Source organism: Dasypus novemcinctus, chromosome 16, assembly GCF_030445035.2.
Source record: "Dasypus novemcinctus isolate mDasNov1 chromosome 16, mDasNov1.1.hap2, whole genome shotgun sequence".
Lineage (NCBI taxonomy): Eukaryota > Metazoa > Chordata > Mammalia > Cingulata > Dasypodidae > Dasypus > Dasypus novemcinctus.
In genome coordinates, this window is record NC_080688.1 from 33,224,395 (window position 1) to 33,248,051 (window position 23,657).

The 23,657-nt window shown below is 38.0% G+C and overlaps 1 protein-coding gene and 1 pseudogene across 2 annotated transcripts in view; one reads left to right on the forward strand and one right to left on the reverse strand.

Moving 5' to 3' along the window:
• Nucleotides 1-23,657, reverse strand: part of SMCHD1 (structural maintenance of chromosomes flexible hinge domain containing 1) — a 171,177-nt gene that overhangs the window by 120,349 nt on the left and 27,171 nt on the right. For both annotated transcript variants that reach the window (XM_071208495.1, XM_004455865.5), the window contains exons 6-7: nt 8,752-8,866; nt 8,509-8,628 (exon numbers count right to left, since the gene is read on the reverse strand). In XM_071208495.1, coding sequence (XP_071064596.1) covers nt 8,509-8,600 — 92 coding nt within the window. In that variant the 5' untranslated portion in view covers nt 8,601-8,628; nt 8,752-8,866. The remainder of the gene's footprint in view (nt 1-8,508; nt 8,629-8,751; nt 8,867-23,657) is intronic.
• On the forward strand, nt 12,700-15,333 carry LOC139436619 (CWF19-like protein 2 pseudogene; annotated as a pseudogene).

Here is a 23,657-nt window from a genome sequence, read left to right on the forward strand (position 1 = left end):
CGACAGGGGTTTAATATCCATGCTATATAAGGCGTCACACAAAACAATAAAAAGACAAACCACCCAATTTTAAAATGGGCAAAAGACTTGAAAAGACAATTATCCAAAGGAGAAACACAAATGCAAGGAAAAACATGAAAAACTGTTCAATGTCACTAGCAATAAGGGAAATGCAAATCAAAACTAAAATGAGGTATTTCAATCTATTGGACTAGTCATTACTAAAAAGTCGGAAAACTGTAAATATTGGAGATGTGGAGAGGTAGAAACACTTATTCACTGTTGGTGGGAATGTAGACGGGTACAACCAACATGCAGGACTGTTTGTCAGTTCTCATGGAAGTTGAATATAGACTTGTCATGTGACCCAGCAATACTACTACTAGGTATATACCAAGAAAAACTGAGAGCAGGGACACTACCAAAAGTTGGAAACAACGCAGATGTCCATCAACCAATGACTGGATTAACAAATTGTGGTGTATACACACAATGGAATATTATGCAGCAGTAATAAATTAAGTAGTGAAGGATATCACAACATGGATGGACCTGGACAGTATGTTGAGTGAAGCAAGTCAGACACAAAAGAACAAATACTGTATGACTGATCTATTATAAACTAAATATATTATCTAAACTCATAGAATAATTAGAAGAAAGGTCACCAGAAAATAGAATAAGGGTAGACAAGGGAAAGCTGAGGGTGAATTTGTGCAGAATTGGTAAAAAGGTTCTTTGTAAATCTCATGAAATGAATGGAAAAGGTGAGAGCACATCATGGTGTTTGACTAGCACAGCTATTATGTGGGTATGACAATTGTTATGGTTGGGCTAATGTGTCAACTGGGCCAGGTAATTGTGCCTAGTTGTTTGGTCAAGCAACCACTAGGCTAACTATAATACAAGGACATTTATGGACTTTAGTCACCAGTGACTTTACTGCATAGATAGCTGATTACATCTACATCAATCAGGGAAACTGCCTTCAGCAACGAGTGGCAATTTATCCAATCAGTTGAATGCCTTAAAAGGGGAAGTGATTTCAGCATTCAGGAAGAATTTCCCAGCTCATCTTTGGACAGACAATGTCTTCCCAGAAACTCATCAGGAACCATCACTGGCCATTCATCAGAGCCCTGGTTTGCAACCTGCCTGCAGAACCTGGACTTGCACATCTCCAGGGTGATGTGAGAGACTTTTATAAAATCGCATACTATTGGCAGATATCTCCTGTTGATTCTGTTTCCCTTGAGAATCCTGAGTAATACCACTTGGTACCAGAAGTGGTTCTTGAGGAACAGAGTCTTAAACATGGGATGTCTGAGGTGGTTCTGGAAGTTTTGCAAGTGGCTCTCTACTCTAATTGGACCGAAGGGTACTAATGAGGTAAGTGGACACAGTTCAATGGATAAAGCATCCGCCTACCACATGGGAGGTTCATGGTTCAAACCGAGGGCCTCCTTGACCCGTGTAGAGCTGGCCCACACACAGTGCTGATACATGCAAGGAGTGCCCTGCCACACAGAGGTGTCCCCTGCATAGAGGAGCCCCAAGTGCAAGGAGTGTGCCCAACACAAAAGAAAGTTCAGCCTGCCCAGGAGTGGCAGCTGCACACACGGAGAGCTGACGCAACAAGATGATGCAACAAAAAGAGACACAGATTCCCTGTGCCGCTAACAAGAATAGAAATGGACACAGAAAAATACACAGGGAATGGAAACAGAGAACAGACAACTGGGGCAGGGAAGGGAGGGGAGAGAAATGAATATTTTTTTAAAATCTTAAAAAAAAAAAAGGGTACTAATGACTCCCTTTTCAATAATAAAGCCGCCGCTAACAGTCCATGGCATGAGTTGGCAATAGAGGTATGCAATATATCATCACTGGATTCCCCTACTTCCACACTTACAAGAAACAAGGATCTGGGTGAGTGTATTTTAAACACCTTAACAGAGTTTGGTTGAGTCATAAGGTATAATGATGTTGGCTGGCTCCTAGATACTCTGGATATAGTTAAAAAAGAAAGAGATGAGTTAAAGGCTTCAAATTTGAAACTTAAACAGGACATGCATGATGTGAAAGTTTCTATGTGTACTCTGAATGAAAATCTTGTCTCCTCTAACTACAGGCTTGAAATATCTGAGAACCAAACTCAGATTCTCATTATACTAATAGAGTTACAAAGGAAACTAAAATCTCAACCCTGCAGGGTTTCTACAGTTAAAGTAAAGGCATTGATTGGAAAAGAGTAGAACCCAGGGGATTGGGATGGAGACATATGGGATGATGATAATATTGGTGGGGACACTGGAGCCCTAAATTCTTCTGAGACTTTATCAGATAAACCTGCCATGCACTGTGGACACCTTGTCAACCTTGTATCACCCAGCCTCCAGTCTGCCCCAAGGAGTCCAGACCTCCTTCCATTCCCTGAGGTTGCTACAAGCCAAAGTCCAGGATACACTGCCCAGCCTTTGGCCAGCCCCAGGGAGTCTGGACCTCCTCCCAGACCTGAGGCAGGTAACAGCTAAACTCCAGCATGCACCACTCAGCCTCCAGTGTACCCTGAGAAATTTGCCTTCCAACCCCTGCCTGAAGAGATTAATCCTGTCTCACCAGAAGAAAAGGCAAAGGAATGCCCTAAGGTCTGTAGTTTGCAAGACATTTCTAATCCTTCTTACCCACCCCCGCCACCCCTCTTATTTTCAAGATCTATTATTAGACTAAAATCACAGCAAGCCCTCAAAGGTGAAATACAAAGTACGACCCATAAGGAGTACAGCATACTCTGAAAGAACTGCATGAGTTTTCCAACTTAAATAGACAGAAATCAGGGGAATACGTTAAGGGATAATGGTGGAAGGAATATAAAGTTACATCAGATCTTTAAAAATAAAAAAAATAAAAAGTTTAAGCAGACATAGAAGAACATACAGTGAATGGACACAGAGAGCAGACAACTTGGGGGGGGGGAATACATTTTTTTTAAAATCTTTAAAAGAAAAAAAGTTGCATCAGGTTGAATTTATTGATATGGGGCCACTAAGCAGAAATTCTGGATCCAGTGCTGCAGCTTGAGGGGTTAGAAAAGGCTCTAAGTTTATTTGGGTGGCTGACTGAAACATGGACCAAAAGATGGCCTAGCATGTCTGAGGGTGAGATGCCCAATTTGCCTGGGTATACAGTAGAAGAGGTAATTCAAAGGCTTAGACAGATTGGAATGCTAGAATGGATTTACCATGTGAGACCTGCCCACCCACCCCAGGAAAGGCCGGAGGACACACGTTTAACCAGGACTGTGAGGAATAAATTTTTAAGACTAACTCCATCTTCCCTGAAGAGCTCTGTGTTTGCTCTTCTCTATAGTCCAGATATTACTGTAGGGAGGGCTGTGATGGAATTAGAATCCTTAAACATTATGGGGATGATTGGATGTCAGTCTGGTAGTAAAAGTCAAGTATCGGCGGTTAATCGCCAAAGTCAAGGTGGGCATGGCTACCGCAATGAAAGACAGATTCAAAGCAGCACTCAAAATAGTCTGACTCATGTAGAGTTATGGCATGGGCTAATACATCATGGGGTATTAGAAATGAAATAGATAAGCAGTCTATTATTTCTTCTGGATCTGTATAAACAGAAGAGTCCTAGGTGAAGTGAATGAATCCCTAAATCAAATCAAAGATGCAGAGAATCATGGCCCCTTAATCAACTGCCAGATTTGAAACAGTTTACAGACCCACAGCCACTTGAAAGAGAAGGCCAGGTCCCCTTGGGGAAGGATCCTGTTAAACTGCCAAATATTTATACTGTTAATCTTCTTCCCACCTTTACCCAAGGAGATCTACAGCCTTTTATCAGTGTGCATTGGGAAAAAGGAAATGATCAGACATTTCAGGGCTTATTAGACACTGGCTCAGAAATGACATTAATTCCAGGAGACCCAGAATGTCACTGTGATCCACCAGTCAGAATAGGGGCTTATGGAGGTCAAGTGATTAATGGAGTTTTAGCTCAAGTTGGTCTTAGATGGTCCAGTGGGTCCCTGGACACATTCTCTGCTTATTTCCCGAGTTCCAGAAAGCAGAACTGGAATAGACATACTCAGTAATTGACAGAATCCCCACACTGGACCCCTGACTTGTGGAGTGAGGACTATTATGGTTGGAAAGGCAAAGCGGAAGCCACTAGAACTGCCCCTACCTAGCAAAATAGTAAATCAAAAGCAATACCAGAATCCTGGAAGGATTACAGAGATTAGTGCCACCATCAAGAATGTGAAGGATACAGGGGTGATGATTCACACCATATCCCCATTCAACTCTATCTGGCCTGTGCAGAAAACAGATGGGTCTTGGAGGATGACAGTAGATTACTGTAAACTGAACCAGGTGGTGACTCCAACTGCAGCAGCTGTCCCAGATGTGGTATCACTGCTTGAGCAAATCAACACCCTGGTACCTGGTATGCAGCTGTTCATTGGCAAGTGCTTTTTTCTCAATTGGCATTAGTAAGGACCACAAGAGTTTGCTTTCAGCTGCTGAGACCAGCAGTATACCTTCACTGTCCTGCCTCAAGGTGTATCAATTCTCCAGCCCTATGTCATAATATTGTCCACAGGGATCTTGATCATCTCTCCCTCCCACAAGACATCACACTGGTCCATTATATTGATGATAATATGTTGATAGGACCTAGTGAGCAAAAAGTAGCAAAGATTCAAGACTTATTTGTAAGGCATTTGCATGAGACGAAGGGATATTAATCCAACAAAAATACAGGATCATTCCACCTCAGTCAAACTTCTAGATGTCATGTGGTGTGGGGCATGTCAAGATATCCCTTCTAAAGTGAAGGATAAACTGTCGCATTTGGCCCATCCTATGACCAAAAAAGAGGTACAACACTTATTTGGTCTCTTTGGATTTTGGAGACAACACATTCCTCATTTGGATGTGCTACTCCAGCCCATTTACCGAGTGGCCAGAAAAACTGCTAGCTTTGATTGCGTTCTGGAACAAGAGGAGGCTTTACAACAGATCCAGACTGCTGTGCAAGCTGTACTACCACTTGGGCCATAAGATTCAGCAGAGCCAATGGTGCTGGAAGTTTCAGTAGCAAATAGAGATGCTGTCTGGAGCCTCTGGCAGGCTCCTGTAGGAGAATCACAAAGAAGACCCTTAGAATCCTGGAGCAAAAGCCCTGCAGTTCTCTGCAGATAACTACTCTCCTTTTGAGAAACAGCTTTTGGCCTGCTACTGAGCTCTGAATGCTTAACCATGGGCCATCATGAGAACTGAGTTGCCATCATGAGCTGGGTATTGCCTGACCCACCAACCACAAAGTTGGGTGTGCACAGCAGCAATCCATAATAAAGTGGAAGTGGTATATACAAGACAGGGTTCAAGTGAGTCCTGAAGGCATAAGTAAGTTACATGAGGAAGTAGCCCAAATGCCCATGATCACCACCCCTACCATGTTACCTTTTGAAGACTCAATTATGGTGTCAACTAGGTGGCAATACTTTGCAGGGCTGGTTGGGGCAATGTTCTCCAGGAAGCTGTGTATGCTCTAAGTCAGCATCCATTCTATGGTGCTGTTTCTCCCATCATCAGTATTCATGGATCCAGGAATCAAGGGGTGGAAATGGGAATGGCACCATTCACTATTACCTTCTAGTGATGCACTAGGAAAATTTTTGCTTCCTGTCCCTGCAACCTCAAGTTCTGCTGGTCTACAGGTTTCAGTTCCAAGACGAGGAGCGCTGCCACCAGGGAACACAGTAACAATTCCACTGAACTTCCAGTTCAGTGGCCACCTGGCCACTTTGGGTTCCTCTTACCTCTGAATCAACAGGCAAAGAAGGTAATTACTGTCCTGGCTGAGGTGATTGATCCTGACTATCAAGGGGAAATAGGACTCCACATATAATAATGGGAGTAAAGAAGAGTTTGCCTGGAATACAGGAGATCCTCGAGGTCATGTCCTAGTACTGCCATGCCCTGTGATTAAAGTTAGCAAACCAATCCAGTGAGGACTAGCAATGGCCCAGAATCTTCAGGAATTAAAGTTTGGGTCAACCCACACCAGCCAAATAACCACAGCCAGCTGAAATGCTCGATGAGGGTAATGGCAACATGGAATGGGCAGTGGAAGAAGGTAGTGGTAAATATGAACTTCTTCCACGTGACCAGTTACAGAAATGAGGATTGTAATAGTCATGAATCTTTCCTCGTTTTGTTATGACTGTATATGTACACAAAATGAACTTGTTTTCTTCCCCCAACCTTTCCCCCTACCACATGACAAGGTGTATTAGGTTCATGTCATAATATTTAAGGATATCAAGTTTAAGAGTGAATATTGCCCATGACTTGCACCCTATTCTGCATTAATGCGTTTCTGGTTGTACACAGGAGAGCTGAACATTGTTAGGCGGAAATGTATATATATGCATACCTGTTATTGCTTTTATTTAAAGACCAAGTATGGTTTAAGGTAATGTGTGTGGTTGCTGAGTTGACAAGGCATGGACTGTGATGGTTAGGCCAATGTGTCAACTCAGCCAGGTAATTGAGCCCAGTTGCTTGGTCAAGCAAGCACTGGGCTAACTGTAATACAAGGACATTTATGGACTTTAGTCACCAGTGACTTTACTGCATAGATAGCTGATTAAATCTGTATCAATCAGTAAGACTGCTGTCAGTAATGAGTGACTCTTTATCCAGTGATTACAGCATTCAGGGAGAATTTCCCAGCTTGTCTCTGGACAACCAACGTCTCCCAGAAACTCACTGGGAACCTTTACTAGACTTTCATCAGAGCCCTGGCTTGCAGCCTGCCTGCGGAACCTGGACTTGCGCATCCCCAAGGTCATGTCAGAGACACTTATAAAATTGTATACTATTGGCAGATATCTCCTACTGATTCTATTTCCCAAGAGAACCCTGACTAATACAACAGTGGTTGAAAGAGAAGTCTAAGGCCATGTATATTACTAGAAGCTAAAAATTATAACATGGGACTACAGCACATAGTGAAAACTTATGTAAAATATGAATATGGGTGATACTGCACACATAAGAGTGTTTTACAAAATATAAATACAAATATACTAGAAGGGAATAGAATGGCAGTGTGGAAGGGGAAGCACAGAGAGATTGAGAGGCAATGAGTTTTATTTGGTTGGTTGGTTTTCGTTTTTCATCATTATTATTACTGGAATAATGAAAATGCTCTAAAAATGACTGAAGTGATGAATAAAAACTATTTGATTACCGACTACCACTGTACACTTCAGATGGATTTATGCTTTATTAATACGTATCAAAAAATTTTTAGGAAAAGAAAAAAATGTGTATCAAATAAACATATAACATGGGGAAATAATGTTAATTGAAATAATATGGGATTAAAGTTCTTTAGATAGAAGTATACAGTAAAGAATTTAGACTAGAAGGAAATCCACTCTAATGTTAATCAGTACTATTCTCTAGATTTAGGACTCTTATTTTCTTTATACCTCTCTATAAATTGTATAGTTTTTTTTCAGTATCAAGAAAGAATCTTTCAAAAGCTCAAAATTAAAGATTTCAAGGTAAAAAATAAATGCTGAACAGCAATACTGCAAACACAATTTATAATAAAAAATAAAAAAATAAAAAATAAACACAATAATACTTACCACCAAAGATTGAAATTTCTTGTCATATTAAAATAAGAATTTGAATGCAAACTTTTAGCAGAAATAAATGTTTCACTTATTTCTCTGGAGTTAATTTTGTTGTTGTTGTTGTTTTGTCTATGGCTATTATATAACAAATATTTTTAAACTCAAATTTAGACCAAGGGGAAAAAAGTCTAAATTTTACAAGCAATTAAGAGTAACCTTACTAGGCTTTCTAAGACAATTTGTAGTCTAAAAACCTCCAATCTGAGAAAGCACATAAATGACAATTTTTGCTAGTCACATGATTAAAAGAAAAAGAACGAAGAAGTAACTAATTTCTTATCTTCACATTTTTCATTTTTAAAGCAACAACTCTGGTACCTTAGAAATTTTTAAAAAGAATTCTGGGAAGCAGATGCAGCTAAAGCAGCTGGGCCCCTTCCTACCACACGGGAGGTCCTGGGGTTTAGTTTCTGGCACTAAAGAAGACAAGCTAGACAGCAAGCCACATGATGGGCTGGTGCGGTGAGCCCACAAAACAAGTTGACATAGCTCACAAAACAGGTTGACATAACAGGATGACCTAACAAGGAGACACAACAAGGAAACACAATGAGAGACACAACAAACAGGGAGCAAAGGTGGCTCCCACATGGGAGACCCCAGATTTAGTTCCCAGTACATACTAAAGACAAAAAAGACAAGTAAACACAGAGAGCAGACAGTGAGTACATACAGAGGTGGGGATGAGGGGATAAAAAAAATTTTTAAAGAGTTCTGTCATATATCATATGTCCAAAGGAATAAATTTACAAATACTGAAGTAAAATGCATCGCACCTTTCTATTTCTAATGTATCCACTATATATTGCTTCTTTATTTTTCTCCTTCTTCTCAAAATCTTCTTTAGAAAGCACAAGCTCGTGGACATCTTGGGAATCTGCTGGTTTGCTTATCATCTGTGAAGTATTAAAAAGAATGCCTTGAAAATTCCAAACAGTTAAACTAATTAACATATTGAGACAGAGTCAACTTCAAAATATTTTGATAAACTTTCACTTATTAGAAATCTTTTTACTTACTCTGGCTGACTGTCCAACAAAGAAAACAGCCTGTTTGCCTCCAACACCAAAATAGGAAATATCACTATTTAAACTGCGTGGCACTGGTACTGGACGAACGTATCCTGAATGATCACTAAAATAAAAAAATGTTAATGCAGTGATTTTGAACAAGCTACTTAGGAGCCAAAGGAAAATTTTACAGCATTTTTATTAAGTGTTAATAAACTCATCCCCCAGCCAGATAACACTTCTAATCAAAGGTTAAAGAAAAAGAGCTGAAAGTCAAGGCATCACGTAGTCCAGTGGTTTTCAAAGTGTGGTTCCCAGACGAGCAGCATCAGCATCACCCGGGAACCCTAGGAAATGAAAATTCTTGAGTTCCACCTACTAACGCAGAAAATCTCAGCACACTAAAGAAATATCCTTATCCTTATATGTCCTTATTACCCCTAGAACTTGCCCTTTCAAACTGTTTGCTATTCTAAAACTTGTTACAAAACTGTCTGAAGAGGGTTAAAGCAGAAGAAAGTCTCATTTCCACGTATCATGACAGATGAAGAGCTCTAAGGGTGTCCCCCCTACACTGTACCATAATAACACTCTAGAGAGGAGGCAGGCAGTACTGGTGACTAATCATTGGCACGGTCTCTACAGAAAGCATTTCCCACTATCAGTAATAAAAAGAAGTGGGGTGAGGCTGGAACCACTTTTAACACTATGGAAAAGTTAAAGAGCAGATGTAACAGAGCTGGAGAGAACTGCAAAATTGGAAGATATATACAAAGAACTTACCATAAGAAACAACGAAAGAAAAGGAGACAAAAAAAGTCAAAGTAAAATTAAACAACATGAAAGAGTAAAGGAAAATATCTAACAAGTTTAAATATATTTGTAAAAAGGGAAGATAGACAAAGAGCTGCAATATGGGAACCTCTTATATTTTTTAATGTAACATTTTTTGTGATCTATGTATCTTCAAAAAAATACAATTAAAATGAATAAATAATAATAAACAAATAAATGAAAGGAATCTAGTGCCAAAAGATGTGTTCAGAAAGAATGTTCCCACAGGCACAAAAGGACAATATAATATGGAAAAAAATACAAAGGCAATTTTTCAAAGTCATTTGGAAGATTTTTATTAAAGAGGATGGATAGTGAAAACTGGTTATGTATAAAGTGTGGGATTTTTAAAAATTCAGAATTAAAATACTGGGTAAAAAAAGTATTAATTTTGGAAGGAAGTAATCAGAGCTAAAGTGTTTCAAAGTCCTTAGTTTAGGGCAAAGAGATACTTTTAAACTTGAAGTCTTAGAGGGTGTAGAGTTTTTCTTTTTTGGAGTAATGGAATTGTTCTAGAGTTTTCGGAGTGATGGATGCACAACACTGTAATTACGCTAAGGGCCATTGGCTTGAAGTCAAAAGTCATACAAGCATTTTAAAATTTCAAGAACAACCAGGAAAAGGAATACATAATTTATAAAATATTAAAAGGAAAAAAAGGAAAGAACTAAAAGATCAACTACAAAAATTCATAACAAATTGGGGGAGAAAAAGGTAAAAAATAAGAACAGAAAAACAGGGGAAAAAGGAGATAAATAAAAATATTTTAAAACGTTAAAGTACCAAATTTATAAAGCAATAATCAAAACAAACACAAATGGACAAAACTGAGAAGATACAACACTGTAATATCAGACCGACTAAACTACAAAGCACACAAAAACCTGCCCTCTTGAAGACCAGGAGAAACTTCATTCATGAGTCTCTAGAGCCTAGAACAATGCCTAGCACTCAGTAGGTGCTCATGAGAAATTTGTGAGTTCATATCCGAAATGAGGTGGATGCCAGCATCAGTGTGCCCTGGGAGGCCTCTCATCTGTCAGTCTCAAAGTCTTAGGCTCAAAACCACTCACTACAGTCACCTGAAATTCATTTGAAATCATGTCAAGAATGGCTTATTCTAATGATGGGGAAGAGCCAGACTTTGGCATCTCAAATGATGTGCTAAGAATCACTACTGGCCACCATTTTCTCCAGCTGCAAGTGTCCACTCTCCTTCTACCACATGGCAACGTTCTCACAGTACTACCAGCTGTTAAGTGACTATGGGCTGCCATTCCTTGGCCACATGCAGGGAACTGGGAAGAGCCAGATACCCCAAAGCAAATATGCTGAACTGCTGGCCATCATGGAAGAGCTGGGAAGAGAGATCAGACTCACCTATGCAGGGACCAAGAGTTCAAAGAAGGGACTAAAATGAGGCATCATTCATACTGGAGAACTGGTTTGGGAGTACTAGGCTGAAATAGGTAGGAAAGAATGCCAGATCCATCTTGTTGGCTTCAAAGTCTTTCCATCTTTTTACAAGAAGTTACAGTTCATCTCTCATTCAGATGAAACTCTTGCTTTCAAAATGTTAAGTTTGTTTTGATTTCTCCCCTTTTCCCTCTCATGGTTCTGAACCTATAGACTTTTAAGATTGAAAAAAGATTTTGCAGTTGATTAGAATTTGTGTTTTAAGTAGTTTTAGAAAGTGCCAGGATTTTTTATTTTGTTTTCAGTTTTTTCCTTAAGCATTGATTTTTTAAAAATACATGAAAAAGTTACCCATCTTTTATCAAACTAATTTATCTCCAAGATACCAGTATCTCCTTTAATCTTCTCTTTTGAATACATTTATGTTATCTAAATTGTTCTCTGTTCCTTTTCATATGCTGATACAACTCTAAAGATTCTGTCTTTTAGTAAATACTGACAGCACACTTTACTTAGTAGCCAGCCCCAGTCTGGCATATAGTGTAAATTTTGCTGAATATAAGTTTTTTGCCTAAATATATGCTTGACAATTAGTGCTTTTAAATCAACTAAAAAGTGCACAGTTATAAATACAGAAGAGCAACCTATCATACCTAACAAAGACCCCCAAAATTTTCATACTGAGAATGTATGTAGATTTCAAAATGTCTGGAGAAAAAAAATTAAAACTGTTTACTTGATGTAATAATAAAGCTTATTTTCCTTAACAGAACAGTGCTGCCTCACAAGAAATACACGAAACTATCACCACATAACACACACATACAAACTTGCCTTGACAAGACAGATACTAACCTGCCCTCACAAAACAAAAATAAAAACCTGTCTCTGCAAAACACACACTCATACACACAATGTCTCAGAAAATACATACATATTAATGGTAAAAAAAAAAAAAAAAAGAAAAATAGATACAATACATACTGAGGTGCAAAGATGACAGCTTATTTCTCATCATAAACTATGCAAGACATAAAATGAATCAACATCTGTAAAGTGCTGAAATGTTTTTAAAAGTCAACCTAAAATTCTACTCAGCAAAAGCATCACTAAAGAATGGGAAGAATAAAGACTTTTTCATATGTACAAAAGCTAAAAAACAAGAAAAAAAAATTCATCAAAGAGCAAATCTGAGGTATAAAAAAATGTTAAAGGAAGAACTTCAAGAATGAGAGTATTGTTATATATACAAATGTGGATTTACACAAAGGAATGAAGAACATCAGATAAGGCAAATACATGGGTAAATATAAGACACTTTTTAAAATCTCTCTGAAACATAATTAAAGTAAAAATAACAGCATACTTTGAGATGTGTTTGTCAAAATAAAATGTAAAAAACAAAAGCACAAAGGCTGAGATGGGGTAAAAGGAAGTACAGCATTGCTATAATACTTATATTATTTGATAAAGACTGTGATAAAGATTTACAGTATAAATCCCAAAGTTACCAGGAAACAACAAAACAAAGAGTTATAGTTAATAATCCAAAAAGAAGATAAAATGGAATTTCCCATGGCAGAATATACTCAATCTAAACTTATGGCAGAAAAAAAGGAAAAGGGGAACAACAAAAAAACAGGCAAGACAAATAAAAAACAGATAAAATGGACAACAACTATGGTGGCTGCCAGTGGTTGATTCAAAAGTGTGAGGAATATTGAAGAGCATAAAGAACAGGCTCGAATAGTCAGGGCCGAAGTGGTGCGCCAGGCTAAAGTCAATTTTGAAAAGGAAGAAAGGCATAAAGAACGTAAGCGATTTCGAGGTGAAGACACATGGATGCTGCCGATGTGAATGAGTGAACTGCACAATTGTCACAGGAACACTGTGAAGAAAAATAAGAAAAAAGACAAGCATTCAAAAAAAGTAAAGAAGGAAAAGAAGAAAAAGAGCAAGAAACAAATATGAAAATGAATCAGCTGACAGTTCTTCAAGCTCTGAAGATGAGTGGGTTGAGTCTGTTCCATATCTCAGTCTTCCAGCAAAGAAAAGGCCTGGAAAGAGAAAGACAGTAAGTTAGAAAAAGAAGAAGGCACCCAAGTTAGTCAAAGAGATGAGTGGATGACTGTTGATTTTATGTCTGTTAAAACTGTATCGTTATCATCACTCAAAGCTGAAAAAGAATCTCTAAGGAAAATGGAGCAAGAGAAAACCCAAGCAGTTGAGCAGTCCAGACTAATGGAAAGAGAATTGAATCCATACTGGAAGGATGGTGGGACAGGTCTTCCACCAGAAGATTGCAATGTATCGTCAGTTACCAAAATTTCAGTAGTAGAAGACGGTGGACTAAGCTGGCTAAGGAAGTCATATCAAAGAATGAAGGAACAAGCTGAGAAACAAAACAGAAATTTTGAGGACATTGTAGCTGAAAGATACGGGTCAATGGAAATATTTCAATTGAAATTAGAAGAAGCTGGAAAAACTGCATCCAAAAACGAAGATTATAGATGAGAACGGTGGAGGAAACCAACATATTCTGATAAAGCGCAAATTAGTCAAGACAACAGAAAATCAGACTTAGTAAATTATAATAAAATTTCAAGGGATAGGTATGGTCTGACAGTAATTACAAACAATAATTGTAATTGTATCAATAAAGACAAGTTTATTGATGATGAAAAAGATAATAGATCTGGGTCTTTAGATGTATGTAAGAGAATCCAATTGAAGGCAAAACTAAGTTTTCTTCTTTTAGAAATCTGAGACCTAAATTCTTGAGATCTTCTAATGATAAAGAACTGGCATTTCACAGCAAATGCAGAAATTTTGAACCATCAAGTTCATCTTCAGCTTTGGTAGCTCAGGGTTCTTTAACTTGTGGTTTTCAAAACCCACTGAGAAGAGCAAGGGAAATTCGTCATCATGGAGTCGCTCTAACAGGAGAGGAGAGGAAGATAAGAGACATTTAGAAACTAGTAGCAGTGTTGACTACCAACATATTCCAGAACATGTGAGAAGAAAATCGCAGGATGAACGCTTGAGAGACAATTTTATGACGAAAGAACATCTGCAGGCCACAGAGTCTTCATTTGCTGGAAGGAGTTCAGAGGATGAGTCCATCCATATCTTGAGTGTTGATGAAAAGAACAAGTTGGGTGCCAAGATTATCAAGGCAGAGATGATAGCAAATATGGAATTAGCTGAACAACTTAGAGCTCAACTTGAAAAGGCAAAGTAAAAATCAACACAGATATCATCCAGAAAATCTGGGGAAGAGATGAGGACAAGCAGAAGTGATCCTTGTTAAAACAGATCAGTCTGGAAGAGTATGGCCTGTGAACACACCAGGAAAATCTCTGGACTCAAAAGAAGAAAGACAGAGGAGACAAAAGGTTCCAACCCATGAGGAAAATAAAGGGTCAGATACTTTCACAATGATGATAATCTGAGCCTAAATGATTTAGAGTAAAAAATGAAAAGACAGGAACAGTAGAAAATCAAACAGGCTTTTTATGAGAATGGCATCTAAGTTTATGGGAAAAACAGATATAGTCTATTACACTCTGGATGACATGTTCACCTCCAAGGCTGCTGAAAGAGAAAGTCTTGGTGAAGAAGTGAACCAGAGGAAAAAGCTATTGCTGATCACCAGAGTCTTACTAAACAAATGGAAAAATGTCTGTATTGTTTTGACAGCTCTCAATTTCCCAAGCATCTTATTGTAGCAATAGGTGTTAAGATTTATTTATGTTTACCCAACTTTCAGTCTCCTACTGAGGGGCACTGCCTGATAGTCCTGTTGCAACACCACAGAGCAGCTACCTTATTGGATGAGGGCATCTGGGAGGAAATTCAGATGTTCAGAAAATCATTGGTAAAGATGTTTGATAATAAAGGATTAGACTGCATCTTTTTGGAAACTAACATGGGCATGAAGAAACAGTATCATATGGTTTTTTAATGCATTCCTCTCCCAAAGGAAGTGGGTGATAGGGCTCCTGTCTATTTTAAGAAAGCCATAATGGAATCTGATGAAGAGTGGTCCATGAACAAGAAATTGATTGATTTGTCTTCAAAAGATATCAAAAAATCTGTACCCAAAGGCTTACCTTACTTCTGTGTGGATTTTGCCTCCAAGGAGGGTTTGCCCATATTACTGAAGATCAGAACAAATTCCCTCATTACTTTGGAAAGGAAATCATTGATGGAATGCTGGATATAGAACCAAGACTTGGGAGGAAAGGAATCCGAGAAAGCTTTGAGGACCAAAGGAAGAAAGCACTGCAGTTTGCTCAGTGGTGGAAACCATATGACTTTACCAAATGTAAAAAGTGCTGAAATGCCACTTTCATTTTTCACCTCCTCTTTAGATACCTTGCAGTTTTATTTCCATCATCTGACTAAACAACTGATCTTCAGGCTATAGGGAAAGAGAGTAATAGCAACAGAATGCTGTGGGACACTAACAACCCCCAGTTGCTTCTGGGTACTTCATTTTCATAACCATGGAATAAGCCGGCTGTACTGAATGACCTCTTCACACTCCTGTTCTGTTCCTAATTCCTGGTTTTCTTAAATATTCAGTTAATTGTAGAGAAGGACCTCTCTAAAGGAATATCTGGGCCTTAGCAAATCATCAGTCCAAAGAGAAGTCGGTTTGCTCCAAAATTGTTAAGTCTGTTACCTGGATTATTTTACAATTTTTAGAAAAGTGACATATTCAGTAATAATCGAAATTTCATTTCATAGGATTTTGTAGATCTCTTCATTTTCAACCATCATATAATAGCACCACTATTCTTTTTGTTAAAGGAAAAATAGTATTCCAAAAGTAATAAAGAATTGATAATGAAAAAAAAAAACAAAACAGAGAAGGTGGTAACTTTAACCCAAATATGCCAATAATCATATTAAATGTTAACTGGTCTATAATCCCAATAAAATGTTAGAGATCATCAAACTGTAAGTCACAACTATACATTGTCTACAAGAAGTCCTCTTTAAATATGCACAATACATTAAAAGGAAAAGACTGGAAGATTTAGGGAAGTGGATGTGTCTCCATCACTTGGGCACTAGCCTACCACATGGGAGGCACCAGTTGAGGTCCCAGTGCCTCCTAAAGAAGACAAGCAGACACTGCACCCATTGCAACGAGCTAAATTCCACAACAAGCAGACACTTAAACAAGCAGATGCCACAAGCCAGCAGACACCACAGCCCTCAGGGAGCAGATGTGGCTCAGGCTCTTGGGCACTTGCCTCCCATGTGTGAGGTTCCGGGTTCAGTTCCTGGTGTCTCCAGAAGGTGAGCAAACAATGAGCAGACAGATGAGAGAACCATCTGGGGGAGGTTTACCACGGTAACACTAATGAAAAGAAAGCTGGAGTGGCAATATTAGACAAAATAGATTTGGAAAAAGGAATATCACCAAGAAATGAAAAAAAAAAACAATGAAACAAGCAAATAAATGGGTAAATAAAATAGACTACACATCTCCTCATGTTCTTGAAATTGTTATCCTGCCGAAATCAAAATAACACTGATGTGATTCACTATGTATGTACAGTCAATACTTATGAAAATTAAACTATAAACGGGAAAGAGTAAAGGGACCTAAGTGGTGCTATAGTACTAAGGTTCCTACAATTCACTTTAAATGGTAAAATACCCATACTAGTAGACTGCGATAAGTTAATGTATGTTTACAGTGATCCCTAGTGAACCCATTTAAATAAAAAACAAAATATACAAAAAGGTATACTCTAAAACACTATGAAGAAAATGGAATACTAAAATACATTCAAGTAACCTACATACAGGTCAGAAGAGAGAAGTGAAAAACAAAGAAAAACAAATGATATAACATCAGATTTAAGTCATAACATATCAATAATTACATTAAAAATTATCTAAATATACCAAATAAACTTGCCAGAGTGGATAGGAAAAAAAAAGACTCAACTATATGCTGTGTACAAGAAACTCTCTTCAAATATAATGACATAAGTAAGTTAAAAGAAAATCCATGAGAAAAGATATACCATACAAACATGAATGAAAAGACTGGAATGGCTATACTAATATCAGACAAAATATATTTCAGAGCAAAGAAAATCACCAGGGACAAAGAGCAACACTACATAATGATAAAGGGGTTAATTCACCAAGAAGTCATAACAATCATAAGTGTAGCTACCAAAAAAACATTTTCAAAATACAGGGGAGTGGATATGGCCCAAGCAGTTGAGCACCTGCTTCCCACATGGGAAGGTCTGGGTTCGGTTACTGGTGTATCCAAGAAAAAAAAAAAAAGCAAACCAACCAACCAACTCAGAAGAGCCGATGTGGCTCAGTGACTGAGCACCAGTTTCCCACATACAAGGTCAGGGGTTCAATCCCCAACCCCAGCACCTCAAAAAAAAAAAAAAAAAAATCAACTGAATGAAAGTGAAAATATAGCTTATCAAACCATGTAGAATGCAGATAAAGTAGTTCTTAGAGAAAAATTTATAGCAGTGCTCATATTAACCTAAGATTCTAACTCAAGAAAACAGGAAAAGAACAAAATAAATCTAATACAAGTAGAAAGGAATAATAAAGAGAAATCAATGATATTGAAAGCAGAAAAATTCATAAAAAAAATTTATATAGCAAAGGTCAGTTTTTTGAAAACATTATCAACAACTATATGCCAATAACTGAAAATTTAAATGAAATGGATTAACTCTGAGTAAACTTTATTACTGAAACATAATAAAAAATAGAAAGCCTAAATATTCTTATAATGCAAATAAAGCAACAGTTAAAAATTTCCCCACAAAAACATAAACTACTAAAAACAAAAATAAAGAAAAACAAGAAAGACCAAAAACAAAAACAAAAACAAACAAACAAAACCCAGACCCAAATAGTTTCTTGAATGGTATAAATTAGTTTAATCACTTTGGAAAATAATTTGCCTTTACCTTGTAAACCAGAACATTCATCTTTACAAGCCACAAATTCCCTCCTACACAGTCTGCAAAACTTTTCACTTGTGTACCAGGAAACATATACAAAACACTATTTAGAGAGTAATGTTCACAATTCCTAAAACCTGGAAAAAAGCCACACCATCAGAGACTGGAAATACACTGTGATTTCTTTTTTAAGATTTATTTTATTTATTTCTCTCCCCTTCCCCATCCCAGTTGTCTGTTCTCTGTGTCCATTTGCTGCATGTTCTTATTTGTCCACTTCTGTTGTTGTCAGTGGCATGAAAACCTGTTTTCTTTTTTTTTTTTAAAGATTTATTTTTATTTATTTCTCTCCCCTCCCCCCCTACCCCGGTTATCTGTTCTCTGTGTCTATTTGCTGCGTCTTCTTTGTCTGCAGCATGGGAATCTGTGTTTCTTTTTGTTGCATCATCTTGTTGTGTCAGCTCTCCATGTGTGCGGCACCATTCCTGGGCAGGCTGCACTTTCTTTCGCGCTGGGCCGCTTTCCTTACGGGGTGCACTCCTTGCACGTGGGGCTCCGCTCCGCGGGGGACACCCCTGCGTGGCAGGGCACTCCTTGCGCGCATTAGCACTGTACATGGGCCAGCTCCACACGGGTCAAGGAGGCCCTGGATTTGAACCGTGGACCTCCCATGTGGTAGACGGACACCCTAACCACTGATCCAAGTCTGCTTCCCTGTGATTTCTTTATGGTATAGAGAAAGGATATTATATGATAATGACACACACATAAGGATGAAATCTCAGTAGCCTCATATTAAGTGAAAATGTTTAAGTCCCTTGTAGACCATCACATAATGATTTCCCTTTTCAAAAAATTTAAAAACAAGCAAAATTATACATTTTTTAAAAAAACAAGAACAGAATTCAGGATAGTGGTTAACTCTGGTGGGAAGGGAGAAAAAGGAATATGGGAAGAAACAGATTCAACTTACTGGAAATGTTCTACTTCTTAGTTTGAGTGGTAGATTCTGATTATTCATTTTATTATCCATTTTTATATTGAAATTTAAATTTAAATATAATGTAATGATAATGCACTATAAACCAAGAATTATGACCAAATTCTATGAAACTTATGTCCACATAAAAAGGAGGGGGGAAAAAAAAGGGGGGGGGGCGGTTAGAAGGAAGGATTCTAAGACTTCAGTTACTATGGCAATACTTCAAGAAAAAGGTTGAAAATATCCTCTCCTATATTCTACTTCAAATACTTAGGGAAGTATACAAAATTTAAGGAGGGAAGAGATCACTGATACAACACAAAACATACATACTTTAATTCAAAACTTAAGAATTCTACTCTTGGATTAGGAGTGGGCACTCTCACAATTACCAGGCAGTTAGTCTTTTTCATACCAAACCATCCATAAAAACCTAACCTAGGTAACAACCCTATCACAGAAAACAATGCTACTGAGTAGAGATTTCAAGTAAGCCACAGACTTGTGTTAAAGAGCCCCAGAAAGTTCCTACAGCCACACTCAAAGGTCTACGTAAGTATCTCCTCATGAAGCTGAATAAAAAAAAAAAAAAAAAAAATCCAAGTCCCTAAGAAACAATTTTACAGCAAAGAAACAGTTCTATGGGTAATTAAGAAAGTTGTCTCCCTTGGGAATAAATTTAGATCAAGATACAAAAGTATTCTAGGAAATTAAATCATTCATATTCTTGATAAAATATAAAAGGACAGGGAAGCAGACTTGGCCCAGTGAATAGGGCGTCCATCTACCACATGGGAGGTCCATAGTTCAAACCCCAGGCCTCCTTGACCCGTGTGGAGCTGGCCCATGCGCAGTGCTGATGCGCGCAAGGAGTGCCCTGCCACGCAGGGGTGTCCCCCGCGTAGAGGAGCCCCATGTGCAAGGAGTGCACCCCATAAGGAGAGCAGCCCAGCGCGAAAGAAAGTGCAGCCTGCCCAGGAACGGCGCTGCACACACGGAGAGCTGACACAGCAAGATGACGCAACAAAAAAAGAAACACAAATTCCCATGCCACTGACAACAACAGAAGTAGATAAAAAGAACACGCAGCAAATGGACACAGAGAACTGACAACTGGGGCGGGGTGGGGGGAAGGGGATAGAAATAAATAAAAATAAATCTTTAAAAATATACATATATAAAAAGACACTATACTTTTGTGAAACAAGGAGAAACAAAATCTGCATGCATGGAAACAAAACACTGGAGTTCTTGGGGAAAAAAAAAGAAAAAGGGTTAAAAAGGCAAATTTTAAGTCATATATGTTACTGCAATAAAATTAAAACAAAAATGAAAGTCAACAAAATGAACAACTGAAACATAAAATTAACTCCAATAAATATAATTTTATGGAACCCTCTTAAAAAAAAAATTTGTCCATAGTAATAAAAAGTAAACGACTCAAGAGAGATGATCAAATTAGTGTTTAAAAACTGAAAATAATACAAGCGATTTCCAGGAAATAGAGTGAATATATATTTATATCTCACTACCTCAAATCCACCAAAAGGGGGGGGAAGCCACCAAAATAAAGAAACTCTACCTCTAACAAAACTGACAAATGGCCATAGATCCCTGGTAGAGCCTCTGGAACAACTCTGCCAGAGTCAACAGAAATGACCAAATTAAAGTAATATGCCTAAACATTACATCCCAATTCAAATCTGGTCAAGTGAGTTAAGTGAAAGTTCAGAAATGTCCTCTTAATTTGCAGGAAAATACTGAAGATAAAACAGATTCTTCAGAGAAATTAGAGGAAATCTTCTTGGGAGGGTAAGGAAGTCCCTGTCCCTCCCTACAATTTAAAAATGGCACAGGTAGTAGAACCATGTGACATACCATTTCTATTTTTCAAAAAATGGCTCCCTAACTGAGTTAAAAGAGACTGGAAAGCTGAACGTGCAGAAAGTAGCACTGATCCAATAGCAAAAGTCCTGTGTACGATGATGTGGGCTCCCACCAAGATGGTCTGTTGGGTATAAAGCAAAAGATATCTACCCTTTACATCTTCCTTCCTCTTGAACTGTGTCTTTGGAGAAGAAGATTTAACAGATTCAATGATAATGCCCAAAAATAACACATCTCAATTATGCACCCAGTTAACCCAATGTCACACCTCTTTCCACCACAAAATAATTTAGCACACAAGATTACAATAATTGTTCCAGGTATCCAATTTAAATTCTAAGACAATGATAGCAATAGTGCTCAAGTTATTAGGGAAATTTCTAGGTTCACACAATTTTCTATATCTTGAGAGAAATTTGAATTACACATTTGTAATGTGTAATCCATTTGTATATCCATTTGTCAAAAATCATGACTAGAGCACTTCCAGAATGGCAGAGTAAGACATCCAAATATCCACTCATCGATAAAAGTAAAGAGAACACAGGAAAAACTATCAAAAGCACATTTTTCAAAACTCTAAAAATTAACCAAAGGCTTACAATTATATAAGTATTTATTACAGAAACACAATTCTACCTCAGTAAGAACAGTGAGCTTAGTGGCATTTTAACTTTAACTTGTTCCATTTCTCTCTCACCAGCTCCACAGTAAAAACTGACAGCCCCACAATCACAGTACAAACCAGCAGCTTAGCCGCGATTGGAAGGGAAAAATGTATCTGGAGTTCCCCAGAATCCCATCCCTAGGCAACTATTTTTGACCTGTCTGGTTGGTGACCTAACTCCCACCATGCTTAATGTGAACAACTTTTCCCCTGGGGCACTTGTCAAAAACAATCAGCAGCAAATTTGAATCTTCATACCTATCCGAGGTGGTGAAAACAGTTGGGGAGCAAAGAATCTGACCAAAAACTTAAAAGAAAAAGCTGGGAAATGAGAGGTCCATTGTGGCTTCTAAAAGCTCCAACATATTCATGGAAATCAAAATGGTCACATACACAAAGGATTGTATGCACGTTCAAGATAGAAGTGAGAAGGCTCTGATCTCTCATGTCTGGTTGAACTTGAGGATCTCTGCAAGCAAGAAGTGAAGGCAAAGGAAAATTTGTAAACTGCCTGCTGGAGCACTCTGAAACAGGTGAATCAAATGAAATTATGTCCTTTTATGCACACAGCACCCCTCCGCAAAAGCTGGAAGACTTAGTGATTCAAGGCATTTTAGGAAAGCCTTGCCCAATGATTAGCTCTCCACTAAGCTAACCAAGCAGACACGTAAATGGAGACAAATTACAAAGATTACAAACATTATAGAATGGTTCAAGAGCCACTACAAAAACAAACAACAAACAGGAGTAATAACACACCCTGGTGAGGGAGAGCAATCTGCTTTCCACAGCTGCCAGAGAAAGTTATTTGAACTGTCCCATCTTAAGCAAAAAAAAATGAGACATACAAAGAAACATTAAAGAATGACCCATACACAGGAATAAGAGCAGTCAGATATGGTACTTACCAGACAAAGACTTTAAATTAGCTATTTTAAATATACTTTAAAAAGTAAAGAAAACCATATCTAAAGATCTAAAAAGAAGAACAATGTTCTGCCAAATAGAGAATATCAATAAAGGGATACAAACAACAAAAAAAGTGCCATATATAAATTCTGGAGCTGAAAGAACAATAACAAAAATGAAAAATTCACTTAAACAGCAGATTTGAGTTGGCAAAAGAACAAATCAGTTAACTTGAAGGCAGAATGACGGAGATTATTCAATCTGAGGAAAAGAAAAAGAATGGAGAAAAATGAAGAGCTTCAAAAATCTGTGGGACAATGTCAATTGTTTCAATATATGCATAATAGGAGTTCCAGAAGGAAAGAAGAAAAAAGAATATTTCAAGAAAAAATGGCCAAAAACTTCCCAAATTTGATGAAAAAACATTAACCTGTGCATCCAAGTTCAATGAACTCTGGGTAAGATAAACTCAAAGAAATTATACCAAGACACATTATATTCAAAATTTCAAAGACAAAGCCACAATCTTGAAAACAGCAAGAAGCGATTCTTCATGTTGAAGGGATCTTCAGTACGATTAACACCTAATTTCTCATCAGAACTATGGAGGCCAGAAAACAGGAGGATGACATCTTTAAAGTGCTGAAAGAAAAATACTATCAAACAAGAATTCTTTATGCAGCGGAAGTAGTCTTCAAAAGTGAAGGAGGGGAAAAAAAAATGAAGGAGAAACTAAGATATTCCCAAGATAAATGAAAACTGAAAGAATGTGTTACCAGCAGACCTGCCCTTCAAGAAAGAAAAGAGAATATTTTAGGCTGAAACAAAAGGACAGTAGAAGTAACTCAAATATACATAAAGAAATAAGGAACACCAGTAAAGGTTAACTACAGAAATAGAAAAGGCAGTATAAGTATATTCCTTAAGTTTTTTTGTTCTTTTTTAAGCTCTAATTTAAAAGACAATCACATAAAACAGTAAGAATGGAGCAAGCCAGCAGCAGAGTAAGGAGCTCCTAGCGTAGCTCCTGCTACAGGGCAGTTAGCAAATACCTAGACCTACCTGGAGCTAGCTGAAGCACCTGTCTGGGGCTCCAGGAGACCAGAAGATCATTCTGCAACATCCATGAAGGAATAGAAGGAGGAGACTGCCCATCTGCAGAGACAATTCCTAAGTAGAGCGCTCCACACCATGGAGGCCCGTGCCCATCCTCGAATGGAGGCACAAATTGCTTTGGGAGCTGTTCTGTGGCTGG